At 41.5% G+C, this 18597-nt stretch overlaps 1 protein-coding gene and 1 long non-coding RNA gene across 3 annotated transcripts in view; one reads left to right on the plus strand and one right to left on the minus strand.

Moving 5' to 3' along the window:
* Tgfa (transforming growth factor alpha) overlaps nt 1-5164 on the plus strand; it is a 101361-nt gene extending 96197 nt beyond the window's left edge. For both annotated transcript variants that reach the window (XM_040271227.2, XM_005322123.4), the window contains exon 6: nt 1538-5164. In XM_040271227.2, coding sequence (XP_040127161.1) covers nt 1538-1545 — 8 coding nt within the window. In that variant the 3' untranslated portion in view covers nt 1546-5164. The remainder of the gene's footprint in view (nt 1-1537) is intronic.
* The window catches only part of LOC110597829 (uncharacterized), a 169022-nt gene that overhangs the window by 39507 nt on the left and 110918 nt on the right, over nt 1-18597 (minus strand). The gene's annotated exons all lie outside the window — the stretch shown is intronic.

The following is an 18597-nucleotide window of genomic DNA, read 5'->3' on the forward strand; positions in this document are numbered from 1 at the left end:
ACTTTATCCAGACCCTATGAAAATTCCCACCCACATCAACAGCCTTTCCAGAGATGCTATGTCATCCGAGTCCCTCATAACAAAATTCCTTTTGAAGAAGTAATGGGGTTAGGAGACAACTGCTGAAGGCCAATCCACCAAGGATGTGTAGGAAACAGTTGGCATTTCAGATGCGCCGGTTGCACAGAGAGGGCAGGGAGAAAAAGGCAGATACTAATGTGTTCATTAAACCTCATGGCAATCTGTTGTAGAGGGAGTTGGAGGACCAGTAGCCTTGTTTGCCTGGTTTTTTTTCAATAACCTTAGTAATTGTGTAAGAGAAGTACTTAAGATTTGGGAAGTGCACAGCTCTTAAGAACATTCTAAGGATTAATGGGTGTATGTCCTCAAGAGAATATGATTTGCAATGCAATGGCTAAACTGGGTCCCCTGAGGGCCTTTTTGGTCCCACAAAATTAAAGTAAAAAATTGAAGATGAGGACCAGGGCTTTTGAAGTCCCTCTTCCACTACCTTGAGGGACCATCCATGGAGTTAATGAATGTGGATATTCTTTTCTTAACACCAATATAAAAATGTTTAAACATTTTAAGAAAACATAATTTATAGCATTTGTCTGACTCTCAGAAGTCATATGGGGTACAGTAAGTTTCTTCTTAATGTCACTTTTCTCCCCACCTTTGAAAGTAAGCTTTGAGCCAGGAATGGATCAGAGATGGCCACTGAGGGTGAAACCCCTCTCCCCGAGATGACCCATGCCACCAGGGCCTAAAGGATGGGTGAACTGGGGGTACTACACACAAACCCTGTTGAAGATGTGATTCACCCTGAACCAGGGCACTCCCCTCCACACATCCAGAGGAACCACCAGACAAACCAGGGCAGGTAGCTAACCAGGCTGAGCTGGATTCAGGAGCTGAGGACTATGTCAACCACAGAAGAAACCCTTAGGGAACATCTACTGAAAAATAATGAGTCCTTTTTTGGGGGGGGTGGGGTTACCGGGGATTGAACTCAGGGCTGGGGATGTGGCTCAGTGATTGAGTGCCCTATCTTGTATTTTATTTAGAGACAGGGTCTCACTGAGTTGCTTAGCGCCTCACTGTTGCTGAGACTGGCTTTGAACTCGGGATCCTCCCACCTCAGCCTCCTGAGCCACTGCACCCGGCAATGGGTCCATTTTTGTATGGTCTTAGGGGGAAGGCATTTTACACTAAGCTGTATGAGCTGCCCACCAAGCCACCACTCAGAGGAACAAGCTAGGTTGAATTGAGTCACTAAGGAGAGGGTCCATTCACCTTCCCACCTCCCTTCTCTTCTGCTACAACTCATTTCACTTTGTCACCCTTTCTGACTTCCTTTGGCATTGAAAGCACAATTTCAGAAATTGCTCCCCTGAGGTTGAGACAGCAGGATTGAGACTCTGCCTAACTGCTCAAGAGAACCTGGTGACATTAGCTAATGCCATCTCCAAGTCTCCCTCCCAGCTTGGCTTGGGTCTGGCCCACAGCATATTAACCTGTTTTTCCTTCCTGCCAGTGGTCTGAGGAGCCCCAAGGAGGAGTTTGGCCTGGTAGACCGTGGCAGCCTGATAGAGAGAAGCCTCCTATAGGTCAGCAGCACCAGGGATGCCTGGGATTTGCCAGAGGACCTTTCCTACTTTGCCTGTGATCACCTGTGCAGCCTTTCATCTTCTGTGGGCCTTCAAAACTCTCTCGAACTGTCTGCTTGGACTTGGTATGCTCTGGAAAAGAAATCAGTGGATCACAATTTAAAGACTAGTTAAGTGATAATGGCAAAGGAGTGGCCTTCCTGTTTACCTACATCGGGTGTGGACAGCGGTCACTGACTCCAGATGTGTGCAACAGTCTCCCACCAGTCATGGATTCCAGGCTGTATTTCTTCTTAATGGGCTACCTCCCCTCAACAGAATCCTGCCCAATACTGGAGATTCTATTGTTGTTACTGTTTTCTCACATGGCATAGAAAGTGGTGAAGAGGAAATGGCTTATTGTTACATGAAGACAAGTTTAAGAAAATGCATGTCCTCTGCCCACAAGGCCCTCAACCAGCCTGACACCTGCCATGCACATGTGATGTTGAAGACCTTCCCATACTGTTGCCACCCTTGGAGATAATTTCATATTTATTAGATGGATAATGATTTTTAATTTCTTAAGTCAATGTAAAAGAGCATAAACCCCTCCAGAAGAATTAATGATGTATGTGTTGCTGACTGATAAGTTAGACTTACTAGAAATGTCTGGCCTCTTTGAGACAGCTAAGTCTCGGGGATGGAACCAGAGGACAGGGTTCCGACAGAAGCAAAAATTGGGGCTCAGAGTTCATGATATCTAAAGACACAAAATGGGTAAATGCCCGGGGTACATTCTGGTAGAAAAGTTAGCAAATCTAGCAGCAAGGACCTGTCCCCTCTGTAGTGGGGAGAGGACAGGAGGGCCTGTGTGTGTACACAGAGTAAATACAACCTCTACTGTCTGGTAATGCATCAGCTTCCTCATGAGCCCAGCTTGGGCATTAGCAAGCCATGGGCATTTCAGGCTGAATCCATAAAAGGGGACCAGTCCTTTATTTTCTATGTTGTGCTTGGTTGGTTTGTTGCTTTATGTTTAAGAGAAGTAGTTTAACTTTCCTATTTATTTTTAAGCATTAGGAGAAACATCCTATTGGTTTTTCCTTTCCCTTCCATTCAGAATGCCAGTTTTATTAACTAAAATACTAAGAAGTCTCTCACTTTCTGCTCAAGAGGAGGCAAAATTGTCCTCCCAAGACTTGATGACATTATGACCCACCGGTCCAGCATGAGTCCCTTCAAACTGACAAAATTGGAAACAAAGTAGCAATGAAATAATATATGAACTCCTATGCAAGGAAACTCCTACGATGAAAAGGGAAAGACTCCCACCTATTAGCCCTTCAGTGCACCTATCTTGTCACATCATGAAAGGGACTTTTAACATGTCAAGTTGGTTTGAAGTTTCTATCAGAAAACTACTTCCTTAGACTATTATTTCTATGATTTTTTTTTTGCAAGACAATGATCCCACCTGTCTTAACTTTGGTTATTTAATGATGTCACACATGAGCAGTAAGTGCTGAAATTGGGTCTGTTCAGAGCTTGCCCTGAACAGTTCCAGATTTTTTAAGTGTTAAAGATAATAGATTCAAATTGTGTTCATTGGGTCAGCCCTACAGCAGCAGATGAGTGGGCCAAGACCTGACTGTAGCCTCCTGCTCGGAGACCAATCAACTGACACTGGTTTCTTACTCAGCTTTCTCAACAGACCTTCCTGAAATTCCGAGATCCTGAATTAGACTAAGTATGTCACTTTGATGTTAAGACAATCTTTTGTGGCCTATTGGAGACTCTGGGAGGTCTGGCTGTTTTTAAAGAGTATGAACTCATGTGGAAATATTTCTTGGGGCTTTTTTTAAATTTTTTTTTTTTTTTTTTTTTTTTTGCCTAATGGATGGAAGCACCAATATCCAGCCTAAAGACACTATCAGTAATTGGCATCCAAGAGACTTGGCAGAGGTGCGAGGATGGACAGCTGGTGGAAGCAGAGGTTCCCCACAAAGACCTCGGATTTAGCCTCTGTGAATGTTCCAGTTCTCAGGTTCCGGCCATCATAGCTGCCAGTGCTTGTTCCTGTGCCTGTCCACTCATAGTGATGGGGTTCAAATGCACATACCCCTCAGAAGTGCCTTCTGAGTCAGTCCTTTGTAAACCAGCAGGTCTGAAGAGGGTCAGAAGCTGAAGTCAGGTTGAGGCAGGCCTGATTAGACCATTGTCCACACCCTTGATTCTTTGCCAGTTTCTCTTTTAGAAGTCAAATGATGACAAATTGTACCTTTTGTACCATTTCCGGGCAATAGTAGTCCCTTGATTAGCTATAAAAAATGTTCTCTTCTTAGCATAAAAATGTGTTTAACTTGCCATCTCTGCAGAATTCCTGTTTCCTTGCCCTTCAGAAGGCCAAGTGTTCAAAAGGTAACCATCTCAGAGGCCTGACCTGGTAAGCAATCACACATCTTGCAGCGAGGAACATAGCTGTTTCTAGTGAATCAGGAGACCATGAAAAGCCCTCATTTAAAAAAAAAAAAAAAAAAAAAAAAAAGGCCTGTAAACCTTTACAAAACCTAGATGTACTCTCTGCTCTACAGACTGTAACATTAAATATACTGGCAGGAAACAGTTTCTACTTGGAAAGATACTCAAGCAGTCAGTTCCTATCTGGAAGACAGGGCTCCAGCTAGACACAGGTGGAACTAAGCAAGGGATGGAGTGGCCATTGTCCCAGCAGAAGAGGTGGGCACAAAGACTCTAGGGTGCGTTTTTTTCTGAGCAAGGAAAAAGAGGAAGGATTGACATTCATCCACCCACATTGGTGAGGGAGGAGGATTTATGGTACTGAAATTTCTTGGGAGGGCAGGATGTGCTTAGCAAGTGTGGAAAATAGTCTGTCTCCCGGCCAGGTTTTACAGGACTTGTGAGCCACTGGTTGCTTTTTCCAGGTAATTTGGCAGGGATGGACCAATGATCCCTTAACTCTGCTCACGAGGCCCAACCCCTTAGTAGGTTCTGGGATTTCTCTCTCTCCCTTTATGTCCAGCCAAGGAGGGAGAATGGTCAACCAGCCCAGAACCAAGAGGCACATCAGAGAAACAAGCAAACATGTTCATTTTTAACGTTCTAACCTAAGACCTGTTCTCTCTAGCCATTGATCTTACTTTAGGCTTTCTGAAAAGACCTAGTATTGTGTACACACACACACACACACACACACACACGAGTACTGAAAAGAAGCCCCTCTTCCTAGTGTAATAATTTACTGAAATGTTCAACTTTTCATTACAACAAACCTGGTGTTTTTTTTTTTTTAAGAACTTATTACTCTGACTTCTGTATATGTTGCACTGAAAAGGTTAATATTTAATGTTTTAATTTATTTTGTGTGGTAATTTTGATTCCTGTAATGTGTTAATGTGATTAGCAGCTCTTTTCCTTAATATCTGAATTATACTTAAAGAGTAGGGAGCAATATAAGATATGGTTGTGTTTTTTTCAGGAATATGCATTGTTGTTCAGTTGTACTGTACCTTGTTTGGAAGGATGAAGGAATGAACACTTTTTTCCTAAATCAAGACTGGAGTTTTTCTTTAACATGATTAGGACATTGATAAGATAAAAAAAAAGTAAATGATGTTTGTAAAACGCAGGAATCCTGTCATTCACCATAGCAAATCCCTCTCTGCTTGAAGAAATCAAGTTTTCTGAAGATATTCCTAATATATAAGTAATTTAATCTATAGGGTGTCCAACAGTGCTCATTGATGTGCAGGAAAATAGATAACATACAATCCATGTCACAAAGGAATTGAGTTCTGAGTGGGAAGACTGACTAACATGAAGAAAATAATTCTGGAATATTTGACAAAATTCAAATAAATCATTTCAAGGTAGAGAGTGTGTATTAGTAGCTATGATTCTCAAAGCATGATCCCAGATCAGCAGGATTACCCAGGACTTGTTAGGAAAGCAAATCTTCAGGTCATAGACCAGACCTACTCAACTCCAGGGGTATCCCCCTTCCCTCTGCCCTCCAGGTGATTCTGGTACATGCTCAAATATGAGAGCCTCTGTACTAGAAGACTCAGTGAGAGTAGAAATTTTAGTGTAGGGCTATGTTTTTAGGAAAAACTTTGCAGAGAAAGTGAAAATTTATCTCTCATGGTTCAAATATAACAACCATTAGAAAGTGACAACTGAATTATCATGATTTCTCTGCTCTACCTAGGAGAAGAAACAGACAGGTCTATCTTCCATCATATTCCCACTTGCTCTGCTCCCCACTGCCCAGTATCTGACTGTAAGGAGTTATTCTACAGCCGTCAGCCCTGGTCCTGAAACCCCACGGTAGATCTCTGCACTTCTCATGTGTGCATGGGCCTCACATGTCCAACAGATGAGCTGCTCATGAAGAAGCAGAGGGCGAAATGGATGCTGAATAGCGTGAAATCTTGGTCCGAAAGAAGTTTCAAGCTCTTTGTAGTAAGGCCCAGAGGACCAAGGCTCCTACTCTAAAGTTGTTTAACACGTCAATCCAAGTTCCTTGGTCATCTCTGTCCCTCAACAAAGCTTTTACCCAGCTCTCAAGAGGAGAGAGCAGCTGGCTTTACTTGATCTTCCTCTCATGATCCCGGCCTTCAAGGACACCCAAAGGCCTTATTTCTAACTGTGGATTTCTCCACTAGTCTCCACATTTGCTTCTACTCAACTTCTGAGTATTCTTTCTGCTGAGGCTGCCTGTCCCCTGGACCCTGTGTCCACTGCCCATCTCTGGTCCTAAGCAGGTACACTGGACTGCCTGGGGTAAAAAGTACCTATGAACTTTGAGTACCATTGACTTGAGGAACGCTAGACCTTTCCCCATTTATTCAGCTGACTTGCATTAGACAATTTGAAAAATAATTCACTATTGTGGTTTAGAGATGAGATTTCCCTCAAAAGCTCATGTATATAAGGCCAGGCAAGAAAGTTTACAGATGAAGTAATAAATGCATTGATCCACTTGAATGGATTAACTGGGTGGTAACTAGGCAGGTGGGGTGTGACTGGATGAGGTAGGTCACTGGCGGTGTGCTTTGAGGGTATATAATCCATTCCAGGTGAGCAGAGCGCTCTCTCTGCTTCCTGAGTGCCATGTCCTGAGCTGCTGTCCTCCACACCCTCCACACCCTCCACAATGTTCCTCCTCCCTCAGGCCCAGCGCCATGAAGTCAGCCATCTATAAACTGAGACCTTGGTTTATACAACTCCCTACTCTAAAATTGTTCTTGTCAGGTCATTTTCAGAAATGAAAAAAAACTGACCAAACTATCCATGTTTTAGACTCTTTGGGGTCCAGCCACCTCAAGATTTAGACCTCTATTTTTCCTGGCCTCTGTGCCCTGACTCCTGCCTGACAGTGTTGGGGCATTTGTGTCCAACTATGGCCTGGCCTCCACTCCGGCTCAAAGCTCTTTGCCCTGCAGCCACCTGGAATTCCAACATCAGTGCTTATTTCCCCCGTCTCCCGAAACCCCCTCTTCTACATTTACTCTTTACAGAACTTACTTGGAACAAGCTCCTAGATCTCTGCCACAGTCTTTTGCCCCAAGAAATAGGGAGCAACTTGCCAATTGTCAGAGAAGAATATATCTTCTCCCAGATCAATAAGAAATTTGAATATATAAGATGGACCCCTGCCATTGTTTAAAAATCTCTTATGGTGATTCTAATCTAATCCTGCTGCCTTCTAGGATGCAACAAGCCCCAGAGAGTAGGTGGCATGAAGAGGCATTACGCCTGGTGCTCAGAGTTCCTTGTTACCCATTCTCATCTGCCCTTAAGGATACTATATATTAAAAAAATTTTTATACCAGGGTTTGAACCCAGGAGTGCTTAACCACTGAGCAACATCCCCAGTGCCCCCCGCACACATGCACACACACACACTTTTTTGAAATAGGGTCTCACAAAGGTGCTGAGGCTGGCTTTGAACTTGTGATCCTCCTGCCTCAGCCTCCTAAGCTATAGGATTACTGGTGTGTGCCACCATGCCCAGCAGAATATTTAATATCCAGCAGATGTTAGCCCCTGGGAAGACAGAGGCTTGGGCCTCCGTAGACTCATCTAAGGCAGAGAAGTGCCGTGGGAAAAAAATAACAGGGTCCTGTAAGGAGTGCCACACAGCAGATTCTTGAGGTCATGCACCAATGAACCATGCATAGCTTTCCAGGAGTCAAATTTTGCACTTAGGAATAAAAGGGAAATGCAGGGGCAGTGTGGCAGTTCTTTGGCTCCAGTGGAAGCACCAGACCTGGAGCATGGGTGCCCTGGTTCCAAAGGTACTCCTGCTGCCACAAAATCCTCCATCTCATATCCTACAGGGGAACCCTCTAAGAGGAAGGGAAACAGAGATACTCAAAAGACTGCTCCACCAACTCGGGACTGGGACTTCAGCTGTTGATCTGTCCTGCACAATACAGGGATCAAGGCATGGGACACCCCAGGAGAATGGTGCTGTGAAGAGCCAGCAGCACTGAAACTGTCCTATCAGGATAAAGCAAGCAGACATTCCCCTCCCCTGTAGCATGACTCTCCCACCATCCTTTTTAAAAGAAACCCCATAGCCAGGCTGCAGAGCTCCTGGGTGCCTGTTGGAGGCCCAGAGACCAATCCTAGAATATGAATACAGACCCTGCCAGCTGTTTACCCTGGGTGTTACTGTTCTTTCTGAACCTCCAGTGCCTGTTTATTTCCTGCCTATTTATCTCAGGGAGTCAAGATAAAACAAGCATGCACAGTCTGATTCTAGGGGCAGAGATCCAGTGTGATCCTAAATGCCATTAATATATTGTCCAGCTCAAGGGAGGCATAGGGCCTTCAGTTCAAGGCAAAAGGCACATGGGGAGGGATGTCAGGAGAAATAGTTCCAGAGTCAGTGGCAAGTGGGGCCACCTCCAGAGGGTGATGATCCTAGCATATCAGCTTTAAAAAAGTGTTTAAGGACCCAGAAGAGTGAGAAAAACTGTCCTCAGAGGTAAAGAAGTTTCCGGTCTGGCTTCAAGGTGCAGGGTTAGGAGAAAGAGGTCGATTTTAGTTTAGTACAAGCTACTTTTCATCATCAGAGCCCTCTCCTGGCCTTAGCAGCCTTCTATTCTGTTCCTGAACACTGAAGTAATCAAGCAAAGTCAGGTTGACCACCGGGACAGAAAGGTCCCCTGGTAAACTAGACCCATAGAGGCTCCACTAACTCCAAGCCTCTACCTCCACAATGCTCTTCTAGAATAATCTTTGTGAACCCAGATTTGAGCCTCTACCTGCCTCTTGTCTTGTGGGTCCCATTGCCTCCCAAATGGAAGGAGATCTCAGGCCCTGCCTACCCTTCTTTCTTGCCTTCTGCGGACACTAGAGTCTGTGGCTTAACCATCCTGAAGGACTCTCAGGAGAGGGCCTTTTCTGGCTTTTCCCACCCCCCAGGTGCTAAGATGTGCTAGTTATTCACTCCTCTCAAATTCATTCTCCCTGTTCTGGAGGCTGGCCCCTGTGGACTTGCCCTGTGGCTTCCAGTTCAGCCAGTAGGAACGGAGACATGGGATAGCAGGTACAACATCCTCATTCCCTCCTTGCTCCAATGCTGTGTCTCTGGAAGTAACTATGACCTCACAAGGGCTCTGGAGGCCCAGGTTGCCCAGTGCCTGCACTCGCCAGGCTTCCTAACAACACTCCCTCCACCTTTCCCTCCAGTCCTAGGAGTGGTAATGGCTTCCCACAGTTGCTAGTCTGACTACCAATCTTCCCTCCCCTCTCTAATTTCCAGTGATGCTTCAGAGGTTGCCTCCAAGAGTAACACAGGCCATCTGAGTTAATGCAGCTGCTTAATGGAAGCTTGCAGGCTCATGTGTGTGCCTGAATCCAAGGCTGGGAGTGGACATGGTGATCAGCTGAAGGGCACAGATTATTCAAAATGGGAAAATCACTTTCCTTTATGCTGAATATCCAGCATAGAGGCCAAATTTGAAAATAAATTACCAGAAGTTGGAAGTCTGAACTTTTTCATAAAACATCTTCATTTCTAAGTGTGGCTCAAATTTATGAACTGCTCTGTAGCCCCAGAAAAAAATCTGTCCAAAGGTCACCATCCACTAGCAACCTCTACTCCTGAGCTGTTGGCTCTCAGGCTCTGCCAGGTCTTCTCATGTCTCTGTGCCTTCAGTTCTCTTTCCAGGAATAATTTTTTTCTACTTCTTTGCCCAAGCAAACTTCTTCTGTTCCTTCTAAACTCATGCCTCGCTTTCTGAGGCCTTCCCACAGCCTCATGAGAAGATAACACCTCCTCCCAGGGCGCCCAGAGCTCTTCATGCATACATCTGTTAGAACACTCATCTCACTGGGCTGGACTGCTTGTTCCTCACTGGGCACAGGATGGTGGGGCCCAAGACTACTCAGGGAGGAACAAGCAGCTCCTCAAGGTCAAGGATCTGTCCTGTGCATCTTTGTAGCCCAAGCATTGATTCCTATGCCTGAGGCATGGCAGGTAAGGCAACAACATTTTATTGGGAGAAAAAAAAAGTGGATATATTGGGCTTTGGGCCAACTGGAGGCCAGGGAACACTGGGTTTTGTGAGGTCACATTAATGGGACTTGGTGTTGGCTGCTACAGTTGGACACCTCACAGGTCTTTTCAATACTTCCTGGCTCCCTACCATGGTGAGCTTTTCTTCTGAGCAAAAATCGTTGTATGTTCTGACTAGTGAGTGACTTCCCAAGAATCTGACAACCTAGGTATATATCTGTCAGGAATTGTTAAACCCCTTATCATTCTATTCTGTATTAGTTTCATTTAAAAAAAAAAGTGGGATAACTCATTGGAGAATGTTGAATGCTTTCACAGCTCTATTTTTTAAATAGAGTCCACACCCCAGAAGCCTTTCTTCTGGAAATGTCCAGGCCTGAGCTGCTTTTGAGGGGAGAAGATTGTACCAGAGATAGAAGAGGAAAGTGATGAGAAGGTTTTCTCCTAAGCCTTCAGGCTACATGATTCCCTTCTTGTGGTTGGTTTCTATGAATTCTGATCTGTTCTCTTGGGAGGCCACAGACAAAAACAGGCAATGATGTGAATTACAATTCTATAGCAGTTGAAATAGGACATCTAATTTACAGTTGGAAACAAGCAGTATGGCAAGTATACAAGTGACCCAGCAAATGACTTTACTTCAAAATTATGTCATTTTCATAATGAAACCCTTTCAGATTTATCTATTTTAAAATGTGAGTTTCCCCAAAGACAGGGGCTGAGAATTTGCCTCCAAAATAAATGATTTTTCCCCAATCACAGGAAGCAGAAATGAGGACCAAGAACAGTGAGAGAAAATAGGGAACACCAATGATATGCATCTTCCTGAACTGTATCACTACAAAATGACAGCTCAATCCCACTAGGTTCCCACTGAGGAAATATTTAGAAATTTATTTGCAAATTAAGCAAATTGAGACTCTGATGATCAGAAGACTGGGGCATTAGCCATCAATTCCCATCACCAAATAACTGAAAGTTTTCATGGTGTCAAATACATGCACACACACACATACACACACACACACTCTGATTTTGGGGTCTGATGTGTGATGCTGAAAATGAAAACAGATTTTCATTTTCTTCTCATCCTCTACATTTTGGTGTACTGCTATCTAAACTGGATCAGAAACACATCCCAAACATTCTGTGACCTTCTTTCACCCACTTAAGGATCTATGGATATAAAGACCTTTCCACTGAATACAATTGGCAGCACTATACAAGGTTTAATTATGGCCACATCCAAGACTTACTACCTCAATATATATTCAGGTGCATCCTGCTTTATTTCCATCCTGGAAAGAAATTGCAAAAGGCATAACTTTGGCACAAAGTGGCATATTAAGTATCCAATTCCAATGCTAAGGTTGCTGAGCTGAGCCTAGTGAGGTCACAAACACCCTCAAAAGCTTTTGATCTATAACTAGAGTGTTTCCTTGGATGGCTATTTAAAATATTGACATAGGATAAAAGGCGTATCTCAAAATGGGTGGGGGGAATGCAACTTTTTTCATAAAACCTTGGACTTTGAACCAGAAAACCTTAAAGATGATCCCCCAAAATGTACAATTTACATCCTTTAAAAATGGAACACCAAAACTATAAGTGGACTATCTTAATTTAACTAGCTACAATAATAACAACAACTATTTAGCATTGGCTGAGAGAGAGAGAAATGGTGGGTATTCACTTTTACCACTTCTATTCAGCATGTTGGAGGTTCTAGCCAGGGCAAATAAGCAACCCATCTATAATCACAAAGTATGTGATTATAAAGATTTCACAATAAAGTTTCTACACTGTAGTCAGTTGATACTCAGAAGTAAAATCATCTGTTATTTAACTAAAGCATAAAATAGATGTTTGACTTAATATATGAAAGAACAAAATGCCTAAATAAAGTGGAAGAAAATAATATAAAATATAAAAGAAGGAATAAGCTGGGAGTGGAGCTCAGTGGTAGAGTGCTTGCCTAGCATATACAATAAGGCCCTGGGTTCAATCCACAAGACCAAAAATAAAATCAAAAAAACACCCAAGGGGTGAGGGGTAGAGTCCCAAAACTTAAAATTAAAAATGACAAAACTTACCAAGTATTTACTTTAAAAGATTACTATCAATTATGCTAAAAACTTTTAGATCAATAAAATAACCAATTTTTTACCAGAAACATGAATTGCAAAAAGTAACCCTACAACAAGCAGAAAATTTAAATAGACAGGAGGTCACTCTAAGAAGAGATCTGAAAAATTTGTCTGATATAACCCCCTTTTGCTTAGAAAACATCAGGCCCAAATTAGCTCACTGATTATTTTGTTTCTCTTCCGTCTCTATTTATCATACTTCATATGAAAGCTATATCCTATCACAAGTAAAAAAAAATTAAAGACTAATGCCTCTTAAGCATAAGGATGAAAAAAACCCTCAACCATATACTAGCAAACTGAATCCAACAACATGAACAAAGAATTATTACTATGACACGTAAGATTTAACCTTAGAAGCAAGGTTGTTTCGTTCCCCCCCAAAAAAAATTCAATATAAAACATTATTAATATTATGAAAAATGACAGAATACAGTGGCACTATAATCCCACTATCTGAGAGCTGAAGGCAGGAGGCTTACAATTTTGAGATAAGCCTGAGCAACTTAACAAAACTTTGTCTCAAAGTAAAACAAAAATGGCTGAGGATGTAGCTTAGTGGTAGAGTGCTTATCTGGCACTCTACCACTGTATGGCGCTGGGTTCAATAGTACCAGAAAAAAATTGTTTTAATTAAAACACATGCTCTCTCAATTAACTCAGCATTCACAAAATCCAACACCATTATTTTAAAAAAAACTAGGAATTAAAGGAAAATTTTTTCAACCTGATCATATCTACCAGAAAATCCACATCTAACATATTTAATGATGAAAGGTGCATTCCCTCTAAGAAAAGAGGCTTGGGTGTCCATCCTCCCCATTTCTACTCAGCATTGTATTGGAGGTGCTAGCAAGATGTTCTGCCTCATCTTAGGTCCAAAGCAATGAATGAGGGCAACCATGGATTCAACCTACAATATGAGCCAGTATAAATTTTTCTTCCTGTGAGTTGTTCTTGCCAGGTATTCGGGTCACAGTGACAAAAAGCTAACACAATGAGCTAAACAATAAAGATACTATCAAGAAACCAAATAGAATTCTTGGAAATCAAAGATTCAATAAAACAAAAAATTCACTTGAAAATATCACCAATAGATCTAGATTACATATTAAACAATGTCAAGCCTTGAAAACAGAGTGAACTTGAATGCTCAGTGTGATGAAAAAATAAAAGATAATTATCATAATATACAGAAACTCTGGTAAAACATTGATATCAAACTTAAGAATCATTTAGATAGATGAGAACATGCAAATATAACATGCTAATGACATTAAGATATTTTCAGTGAACTAGAAAATTTTCCAAACCTTAGGAATGAGATAAACATCCTCATATAGGAATCACATAGAACTCCAAATATATAAGATCAAAAGAGAACTTCAAAAACTCCATCATCAAAATGCCTGACAGTAAGAATAGGATATTAAAAACCACAAAAGAGGGAAAAAAAAAATTCCAGGTCACATTTAGAAGTAAACTAATAAGACTCACTTCTGACTCCTCAGCTCAGACTATAAAATCAATGAGTGTCTAGAATGAGATGTTTCTTTCAGAGCTTGAATTACCACTAGCTAAGACTGTTAAATCTAGCAGAGCTATCACTTCAAATCAAAGAAGTAAAACCTTTCCACAATAATAAAATAATTCATGACCACTAAGCTAGTGCTACAGAAAATACTTGAAGAAGTAATGCATACAGAAGAACTCAAAAACAGCCCCAGAACCTTCAACTAGATAAAGCTCACTAGAAGAGCAGTTAAGAGAATGAAAATTAAGACCAAATTAAATACATGAAACAAAGTAAAATGGCAAGAACAGAAAAACTTCTCTTCATAATAACAACTCTGAAAATGATGTCAACTCTCAAAAGATATAGACTGGCAGATTGGATTAAGAAAACAAGACCCGGCCGAACTGCAGCGAACGTAGGAACAGCCGCGGCCAGACTGGGCCCCGCAGGCCTGAGTCTGTGAACTGTCTCTGGCGGTTTGGCGCTGCAAACAACATCCCCACCCCACCACCAGCCGGTTCGGAGCAACGCGGATCAGGGACACAATCCAGCCGGCCGTCGCCGAACTGCAGCGAACATACGAACGGCCGCGGCCGGACTGGGCCCCGCAGGCCTGAGTCTGTGAACTGCCTCTGGCGGTTTGGTGCTACAAACAACACCCCCACCCCCCCCACCCCACCCCCAGCCGGTTCGGAGCTGCAAACCACGACCCCCCACCCCCACCTCCACCCTGCTCCTGTGAACAACTCCCGCCCACTGGGCTCTGCAAAGGGCCCCGCCCACACGGCAAACAGACAAATAGTCCCAATTGCCGGGCACTTCGAACAGCCCTGCCCGCACAGGGGAATCAGGAGTGGCGGGGACCCACCGCACGGAACTCCCGGCTACGGCTCCCACCAGAGGTAACATCTGAGGTCTCTTGCACCAGTTTCCGGGGGCGTGACTACCAGAGGGCAAGTAAATTCACTGCGGGTCCTCAACCCCAAGCCCTACAAACTTAGGATCCCAGGGAATGGCAAACAGGGAGAGCGTGCCCAGGTGGCCATGAAAACAGGGCACACAGGAGCAGCAGACCTGGCATGTAGCCAGTATTGTGGTGAGCATTACCGGTGAGCAGACCCGCCCAGTCCGGGAGGAAAAGCTGCTGCACAGTGACAGGCTCCCGCCTACTGAGAAAAGAAGCTTAGCCCGGTGGGCACAGCTTCACCTAATGGAAGAATAGTGAATCGGACTCTAAGACTGCATTTATTAAATTTTTTTTTCTCTTTTTTTCTTTTTTTTTGTGGATGTTGTTGTTGGGTTTTTGTTGTTGTTGTTGTTGTTGTTATTTTTTAAAAAAAGTGTTTTTAAAATTCATTTTATTTTATTTTATTTTTTAATTTTAATCCTCATCTCTATTATTACTATTGTTATTTTTTTTAATTCTTTTAAATCTTCAATTTTTTCTTTCTCTTTCTTCTCTTCCTCTGTCTTTCCATTTCTTTTCAATTCTCTTATTCCCCCTTCCTTGAATTCTACCTGGTTACTCTCATTCTCTTTGGTGATTTCTTCCCTTCCCTGCTAATACCTTTCCTCCCAAGCATCAAATAAATTTATAGGAGTAGACAGTAACTCAACAGTCAAACAGAACAAAAAGCAAAATGAGCAGTATGAAAAAGCAAGGAAGAAAGGGAGTACAAACAACACAGGACAGCCCAAATATTCAGAACGACATAGAGTCATCAGAAAAGTGGTCATATAAAGAACGCAGGGAACACCTTAGACAGATGGAATGGAACCTTAAAGACAGCAAATTCAAGCAGTGAAAGAACACATTGAGAAGGAATTACATAAACAGATAAAAGAAGAAGTTAAGCATCTTTATCAGGAGATAGAGATTATAAAAAAGAATCAAACAGTAATCTTAGAAATGAAGGAAATTATAAACCAAATTAAAATCTCAAATGAGAGTATCACTAATAGAGTGGAGCAACTAGAAGCCAGAACGTCCGATAATGAAGACAAAATATATCAACTTGAAAAGTCTAGCCAACTCAGATAGGATGGTTAAAAATCATGAGAGAAACATACAAGAGATATGCGATAATATAAAAAAACCAAATTTAAGAGTCATTGGGATAGAGGAAGGTATAGAAATTGAAACCAGGGGAGTGAGTAATTTACTAAATGAAATAATTACAGAAAACTTTCCAGAAATAAAAAAGGAAACAGATATACAAATTGTAGATGCATACAGGACACCAAGCATACAAAATCACAGTAGACCAACGCCAAGACACATTGTTATGAAGATATCCAATATACAGAACAAAGAGAAAATATTAAAAGCTACAAGAGAAAGGAGAAAGATTACATTCAGGGGTAAACCAATAAGGTTAACAATGGATTTTTCAACACAGACGCTGAAAGCAAGAAGATCCTGGAACAACGTATTCCAAACACTGAAAGACAATGGATGCCAACCAAGAATCCTGTATCCAGCAAAATTAAGCTTCAGGTACGACAACGAAATAAAAATCTTTCACGATAAACAAAAACTAAAAGAATTTGCAGCCAGAAAACCAGCATTGCAAAGCATCTTGAGCAAAACACTCCACGAGGAAGAAATGAAAAACAATAACCAAAGCCAACAGTGGGAAGTACCTCAGTAAAGACAGACAGAGGGGGGAAAGCAAATCATGGAGAAACAAACTAAATTGAAAAAAAAAGAGATAAATAATCAAACATGGCTGGAAGTACAAACCATATATCAATAGTAACTCTAAACATTAATGGTTTAAACACTCCAATAAAGCGACATAGGCTGGTAACATGGATTAAAAAAACAAATCCAACAATATGCTGCCTCCAGGAGACACACCTGACTGGAAAAGACATACACAGGCTGAAGGTGAAAGGGTGGGAAAAAATATATCACGCACACGGTCCTCGCAAGCAAGCAGGGTGGCCATCCTCATATCGAATAAAATTGACTTCAAGACTAAATTAATCCAAGGGGATAAGGAAGGACATTATATTCTGTTAAAAGGTACCATTAAACAACAAGATATAACAATTATCAATATTTATGCACCTAATAATGCTGCTGTGAAGTTCATAAAACAAATTCTCCTCAAGTTCAAGAATCAAATAGACCACAACACAATAATTATGGGCGACTTCAACACACCTCTCTCACCATTGGACAGATCCTCCAAACAAAAGTTGAATAAAGAAACTATAGAACTCAATACCACAATCAATAACCTAGACTTAACTGACATATATAGAATATATCAACCATCATCAAGAGGATATACTTTTTTCTCAGCAGCACATGGATCCTTCTCAAAAATAGACCATATATTATGCCATAGGGCAACCCTCAGTAAATATAAAGGGGTGGAGATAATACCATGCATTTTATCTGATCATAATGGAATGAAACTGGAAATCAATGATAAAAGAAGGAAGGAAAAATCCTACATCACATGGAAAATGAACAATATGTTACTGAATGATCAAAGGGTTACAGAAGACATAAAGGAGGAAATCAAAAAATTCTTAGAGATAAATGAAAATACAAAAACAACCTATCGGAATCTATGGGACACAATGAAAGCAGTTTTAAGAGGGAAATTCATCGCCTGGAGGTCATTCCTCAAAAAAAGGAAAAAACAACAAATAAATGAGCTCACACTTCATCTCAAAGCCCTAGAAAAGGAAGAGCAAAACAACAGCAAATGCAGCAGAATGCAAGAAATAATTAAAATCAGAGCGGAAATCAACGAAATTGAAACAAAAGAAACTATTGAAAAAATTAACAAAACTAAAAGTTGGTTCTTTGAAAAATAAACAAGATTGACAGACCCTTAGCCATGCTAACGAAGAGAAGAAGAGAGAGAAAACAAATTACTAACATAAGGGATGAAAAAGGCAATATCACAACAGATGCTACAGAAATACAGAAGACAATTAGAAATTATTTTGAAAACCTATACTCCAATAAAATAGAAGATAGTGAAGACATCGATAAATTCCTTAAGACATATGATTTGCCCAGACTGAGTCAGGAGGACACACACAATTTGAACAGACCAATATCAAATTGAAGAAGCAATCAAAAGACTACCAACCAAGAAAAGTCCAGGACTGGATGGGTATACAGCGGAGTTTTACAAAACCTTTAAAGAAGAATTAATACCAATACTTTTCAAGTTATTCCAGGAAATAGAAAAAGAGGGAGATCTTCCAAATTCATTCTATGAGGCCAACATCACATTGATTCCGAAGCCAGAGAAAGAAAGAAAACTACAGACCAATATCTCTGATGAACCTAGATGCAAAAATCCTCAATAAAATTCTGGCGAATCGGATACAAAGGCACATCAAAAAAATTGTGCACCATGATCAAGTAGGATTCATCCCTGGGATGCAAGGATGGTTCAATATACGGAAATCAATAAATGTTATTCACCATATCAATAGACTTAAAGAACCATATGATCATCTCGATAGATGCAGAGAAAGCATTTGACAAAGTACAGCATCCCTTTATGTTCAAAACCTTAGAAAAACTAGGGATAACAGGAACTTACCTTGACATTGTAAAAGCTATCTATGCTAAGCCCCAGGCTAGCATCATTCTGAATGGAGAAAAATTGAAGGCATTCCCTCTAAAATCTGGAACAAGTCAGGGATGCCCTCTATCACCACTTCTATTCAATATAGTTCTCGAAACACTGGCCAGAGCAATTAGACAAACGAAAGAAATTAAAGGCATAAAAATTGGAAAAGAAGAGCTTAAATTATCAC

This window comes from Ictidomys tridecemlineatus, chromosome 12 (assembly GCF_052094955.1).
Source record: "Ictidomys tridecemlineatus isolate mIctTri1 chromosome 12, mIctTri1.hap1, whole genome shotgun sequence".
NCBI lineage: Eukaryota > Metazoa > Chordata > Mammalia > Rodentia > Sciuridae > Ictidomys > Ictidomys tridecemlineatus.